Below are 5,741 nucleotides of genomic sequence, written 5' to 3'. Positions count from 1 at the left end.
GAACCCAGCAGGCCAACCCCTTGATTTTGACCTTGTGAGACCCTGTGCAGAGGACCAGCTGAGGCATCCCGGATTTCTGACCTGTAGATATGCGGGAGAATACATATGCATTCTCAGTTGGTTTGTGGTCACTTGTCAGGTCAGGGATAGAAAACAAATATAGAGGTTGGAGTGAAGGTGTTGGGAATAGGAGGACAGACAGGGCTGGAGGTGACAAGGTCAGCGAGTTGCTCAATGAGCAGGCAGACGTCTGAGTTTTTCTCACTCACTGAGCCTGGAGACCTTGGCAAGAGCTGGTGGCACAAGCCAGATGTCACTCTTAAGGCTAGGGTTGTGGGGACTTGCCATGACCCAGTTGGCTGAGGCCTGGGGACAGATCCTGAAAAGAGAAAGTGCTGCTAGATATAAGAATTTTATTTCTATATGGTGCTTGGGGTGGGGTCTGGTGGGGGGTACATGCAGGTGTTCCCCGGTCCCCACCCCTATAGCTGCCGGGAGGGCCTGAGGATGTATAAGAAGTGGGTCTTCCGGGCGGGCAGCTTGGAGTGGGAGGAGCCCTGAGTCCCCTCTTCGAGGCTGTCTTCGTGAGTCCCCTCGCGGAGCCCGTCCCGGATGGCCTGCAGGCGGTGTCGCTTCTCACTGAGCCAGTGGCCACCCTCCTGAACATCCTGGTGGGACCTCCGCCTTGGCAGCTTCATGATCCAGAAGGCCACTTGGGGATGGGGTTCTGGGTGGAAGCTGTCGATGACTTTTGGGACAGGCACCAAGGCCTCCTTCTCCTCTATTTTGGGAACCTGGGGAGGAGGGACAAGGAGATGTCTTAAACTCCAAATGACAACCCCAGAGTGCTAAGTCCTCCCTGGCATACTCAGCCCATTTTGCCACCAACAGGGCGCTTTGGGAGTTTAAAACTCATTTTGTGGTTTACAAAGGATGGGGTTTACAAGTGCTTTAGAATTAAAAATACTGAGATTTATAGAATACTCTGGGATGGAAAGCACATTTCCGAGGTTTCAAAACCATTTTCGGATTAAACATACTCTAAGGTTTAGAAAGCAATTGGAAATGTACAAATCACTTTGGGATTAAAAGCTCCTGGCTTTCCTAAAGCACACAATTGCAACGTGTGATCCTTGATTGAATCCTGGGTCAAAAACCAAATCAGCTCTTATGGACAGCTTTTGGTCCCTCTTTCAGGACAATTGAGTATGGACTGAACGTCTGTTTGCTCCTTGCTACTCAAAGTGTGGCTGTGGACCAGCAGCATCAGCAACATTTGGGAGCTTGTTAGACATATAAATTAGCAAATTAGACATCCAGACCTACTGAATCAGAGTCTGCATTTTTCAGAGAAGTCCTGTAGGAGATTTGTGTCTCCACGCCCCCACCCCCATTCGTATGGTGAAGTCCTAATTCCCAGTACCTCAGAATGTGATCTTATTTGGAAACAGAGTCATTGCAAATTTCATCAGTTAAGACAAGGTCATTAGGGTGGGCCCTAATCTAATACGACTGGTGTCCTTATGCAAAGGGGGAAATTTGGACATAGAGGTGCACATGGAGACAAGTCCGTGAAAGATGAAGGCAGAGATGGGGGTGGGGGGGAATGCTTCTACATTTCAAGGAATGCCACAGATTTTCCGCAGACCACCAGAGGCTAGGGGAGAGGCATGGAACAGATTCTTCCTCACAGCCTCAGAAAGAACCAACCCCAGGGCGCCTGGGTGGCTCAGTTGGTTGAGCGACTGCCTTCGGCTCGGGTCATGATCCTGGAGTCCAGGGATTGAGTCCCACATTGAGCTCCCGGCTCGGCGGGGAGCCTGCTTCTCCCTCTGACCCTCTCCCCTCTCATGCTGTTTCTCTCTCTCTCTCAAATAAATAAATAAAATCTTAAAAAAAAAAAAAGAAAGAAAGAACCAACCCTGGTGACACCTTGACCTTGAATGCCCAGCCTCCAGAACTGGGAACCAGCATTTCTGTTGTTTCAGCCACCCAGTCTGTGGTACTTTGTTACGGCAGCCCTAGCAAACTAATACAGAAACTCTAATAGCGTGATTATCAATGTTAAATTTCTTGGGTGTAAAAATGGTACTGTGGTCATGCAGGAGAATGCATTATTCTTTGGAGATACCCACTGAAGGCTTTAAGGGTGGCGTGCCATGATGTCAATACTTCACTGTCACATAGTTCAAAAATGAAAAAGTAAAAACAAAGTAAATGTGGTAAGATGTTCGCAAGTGGTGCATCTAGGCCAGTGGTTCTCAACGGAAGTCTGGAGACCTTTTTTGGTTGTCACAACTGGTGGGGGAGGGGACGCGACTTCCATCTGGGGGACAGAGGTAGCACTGCTTATAAACATCCTACAGGGCACAGGACAGCCCTTGCAACCAAAGATTATCCAGCCCCAAGTGCCAATGGTGCCCAGGTCAAGAAACCTTGCTCTATGGAAAAGGGAATACAGGTTTACTGTATTATATATATTTTTTCAACTCTTCTGTAGATTCAAAAATTTAAGAAAACCTGGGGGGTGTGTGTGGAAGACCCATATGGGTTTGCCAAGTGCTTGGGGGTTCTGAAAACGTTTTAGGGTAAGAAAATAAGCACTCTGTGGTTAGAATCACCCTGAGAGGTTTACCAAGGTGAGCTACGCAAAGGATTTGGGGTTCATAAGGCACTTTGGAATGAAAGATCACATTTTGAAGTTTATGAGAGATCTGCTTAGCCCTTTGGGATAGATTAAAAACTACTTGGAGGTCTGTAGAGTACTTTGAGATAAAAACACACTTTGGGATTTACAAGGGTGAAGATTACCCAGCACTTGGTAAAGCAGTTTTTGGTTTACAAAACTCTCTGGGGTTTACTAAGTGAGTGGGGAGATATACTCTGAGGTTGTAAACCTCATTTCTGAGAGCTGGTTGGTCCCTTTGACAGATGATAAAACTGAGGCCCAGTGAGAGGAAGTGAACAGTTGGAATGGGAGTGTCAACTCATCTTCTCCTAAACTACAGAAAAAGTTTGGGATGGGACATTTTGTCAGGGGCATGTCCTAACCTTCCAGTCACCCTCCAAGCTCCCCTCTCCTGGCTCAATGGATGCCACCATCCGCTCGGAGATCAGCACCTCTCCTGTTTTGTTGTCTGTCACCTGTGAGATCAGGAGGAGAGAGTGAGAGCAAAACCGCTTCCTTCCGCTGCCCTCCTCCCCACTGATACTGCAGCATGAGGGATCATGGGGAGACTCCAGGAGGGACTTCCCGGCACAGGCACCTTGTCGATCTGGAGGTGGCTAGAGAGTGTGTTGTTCCCCAGGTGGTGCTCCTGGTTCTCTTCTCGGTGGTAGTTCTTGGGGAGGCCCCGGAAGTCCATGGGGGCAGAGAAGAAGCTGTCCATGCCCCGTAGCAAGTCATCCTGGGGCCAGAGGAGGGACCATTGATTTGCTGGATCTCAAGACTCCCAAGTAAATCTGCAGCCCTACCAGGATGTCCTTGAGGCCTTGCCCCAAGTACCTCCCAGCTCCTTCTCTCTCCGTCCTCTGACCCTTAGGGCCTCACCAGGTCACCGTGTGCCCCACCCCCCATCTGTCCCATTACCTTCCTATTCCTGCTCCCCCCTCCCCGCCCCCGTCTTACTGTCGCTATGGCCCCATCCCCTTCTCCTTCCGAGTCTCTCTCTCCATCCAGTCTTCATCTCTCTGTCCCATCTCCCTCTCTGCTTGATTTCCTCCCTCTCTTCCGCTCTCTCGGTCTGCTGTCACCCTCTATTGATCTCTCTCGGTCCCTTTGACTCCTTCTCTTACTCCTTCTGCCTGGGCGCAACTCGTCTTCCATTCTGTCTCTCCGAACCCCTTCCATCCTTCAGTCCCCATCTGCCCCCGTCCCTCTCCTCTTCCCCTCTTCCTACCCCCAACCCTTGCCATTGCTCACTTTCAGGAAAAGCCGGGTGAAACCTTGAATTAGGCTCTGGAGGCCTAGAAAACCTGAGGAGCTCTCTTGGGCGTCAGCATCGCGGATCGGGGCTGCAGGGGAGGGGGGCACCAGGGCAGAGGGGACCAGCAGCAGCAGGACCAGAGGTTGCCACATTGCGGGGCGGGCCGGGAGGCTGTGGCATAGGTAGGGGTCAGAGTCCCCCCTTCTAAAATGGTCACGCCCCCACCCAAGACATGCGCCCCGTTCCCATTCCTGGCCCGGGCAATTCCTCACACCCCGCGCACTGCTCCCCCTCGGTCCTTCTGCCCCCACTCCCTCCATCGCGTCAGGCCCCGCCCCTCCTCCCAGGCCCGGCTCCTCAGGGAGCTGCCTCACAAACGGATCTCTTTACTCTCCCTCGCCCGCATTCATACCCAGATCTCATTCCTCACCTTCTCCCACGCCCCGCCCCTTTTCCTGGGCCCCGCCTTATGCTAGACCACAGCCGGGTCACCGGACTCTCAGACTCCAGCCGTCGGTCCACGGACTGTTAAATCCAAACAGTTCTGGTCTCAAGCCCAGGCTGGGTACCTGGAGCGTTGGATGAGCTCCGCGAGCCTTAGCCTCGCCCCTATGACCTGACCACGCCCCTATCTGCTGACCTCACCCACGAGCCGGGCCCGCTATTGGGTGGTCACGCCCTTAAGGGCGGGGGCACGCCCCTATTCGTTAACCGCACCCCCATCGTCTGACCACGCCCCTGCCGGTTGACCTCGGCCCTGAATCCCCGGTGTGGCCTGTGTTCTCGGATCTTGGCCCTCGCGCCCCACTCCAATGCCAAATGGCCACGCCCCTTGCTTAGAGCCGTGCCCCCACACCTGGGCCACTCCTCTGTGCCCCAGGTCTCGCCGCCAGCCCCTTCAGTTCCATTCTTAGGCTCCCAGTCCCCGAGTCCGAACATTCTGGTTCCTCCACTCCTTAGTTTTGTATTTATCTCTGAGTTTCTCCGTGTCCTTTCTCGTCTTCTCTGGGATTTGAAACGATTACTGCATTCAACAGCCGTCTTCGGTTCCACTAAAAAGCCCCACCCTCTCCGGAAACCTAAATCCAGTCCTATGTTCCACCTTCCAAGGAGCCCGGAATCCAGGCTCCCTTCGCCTTAGGGTCCCAGAGTCCGGAGCCCGGGCCCTTCTATTTCCCTGAGTTTGAACATCCGACACCTCATCTTTGAGGGACCCAGGAGTCCGGGCCCTAGCTCCTCTCCGCTCGGGCACCGAGGTTCTCTCCCGGTCTTGGGATAGCTGCCACCTCCAGTCCACAGGCGCGTGTGTTTGCAAGAATCTGCTCTCCCGTGACTCTCCAATAAATTCCCAGTCCTCTTGCCCGCCTCTTAACTCTGGCAGTCACAGGAAACCCTGTTGGCTTAGAAATCAATCAAAAACCCATCTTCACATACCTCGATCCTCAAAAAATATACTTGAGGCTGAACAGAAAAGATTCTTTGGTGTTCTTATCACTCCCACATCCCCAACATACGAACACACTAGAGGGTAGTCAAAAGTCCAGGGCTCCAGACCCCGGCTCCTTCAGACCCAGGTTTCTTGGCCCCCATCAGCCTCCTCCCTGGGACCTAGGAGTCCGGATCCCGCGTCCCTCTCCTCTCCCAGGGATGCAAGCAAGCATCTGAATCCTGAGGTTCGTACCAGGCCCAAGCTAGACTTCACCTTTGCCAAAGCAAAAATCCTCCTCCAAACTGTCACCGTCGGATCCCCCTTCCCTGTGTCCGGCGCCCAGGCCCGCCCCCCCTCCGGTCCCTCCCACTTTTCCCAAACAAAGC

The 5,741-nt window shown here is 52.9% G+C and overlaps 1 protein-coding gene across 1 annotated transcript; it reads right to left on the bottom strand.

Annotated features, from left to right (window-relative positions):
- Nucleotides 1-396: 396 nt before the first annotated feature.
- Nucleotides 397-4,562, bottom strand: DKKL1 (dickkopf like acrosomal protein 1). Its single transcript, XM_027618833.2, has 5 exons — nucleotides 4,357-4,562; nucleotides 3,923-4,097; nucleotides 3,267-3,407; nucleotides 3,052-3,144; nucleotides 397-794 (listed from the first exon to the last, which is right to left on the bottom strand). The coding sequence occupies exons 2-5, from the start codon at nucleotides 4,076-4,078 to the stop codon at nucleotides 483-485; spliced, it is 702 nt and encodes a 233-aa protein (XP_027474634.1). The 5' UTR covers nucleotides 4,079-4,097; nucleotides 4,357-4,562; the 3' UTR covers nucleotides 397-482.
- Nucleotides 4,563-5,741: the final 1,179 nt, after the last annotated feature.

This window comes from Zalophus californianus, chromosome 17 (assembly GCF_009762305.2).
Source record: "Zalophus californianus isolate mZalCal1 chromosome 17, mZalCal1.pri.v2, whole genome shotgun sequence".
Classification (NCBI taxonomy): domain Eukaryota; kingdom Metazoa; phylum Chordata; class Mammalia; order Carnivora; family Otariidae; genus Zalophus; species Zalophus californianus.
This window is presented reverse-complemented; position numbering and strand designations above follow the sequence as displayed.

Bases quoted from the DNA above. Each gene is read 5' to 3' on its own strand.
- DKKL1 (XM_027618833.2), bottom strand. From the start codon at position 4,078: ATGTGGCAACCTCTGGTCCTGCTGCTGCTGGTCCCCTCTGCCCTGGTG. The intron at 3,408-3,922 runs GTGAGCAATGGC...CTCTGGCCCCAG, and splicing joins TCACCCGGCTTTTCCTGAAA to GATGACTTGCTACGGGGCAT. The intron at 3,145-3,266 runs GTGCCTGTGCCG...CTGATCTCACAG, and splicing joins GCCACCTCCAGATCGACAAG to GTGACAGACAACAAAACAGG.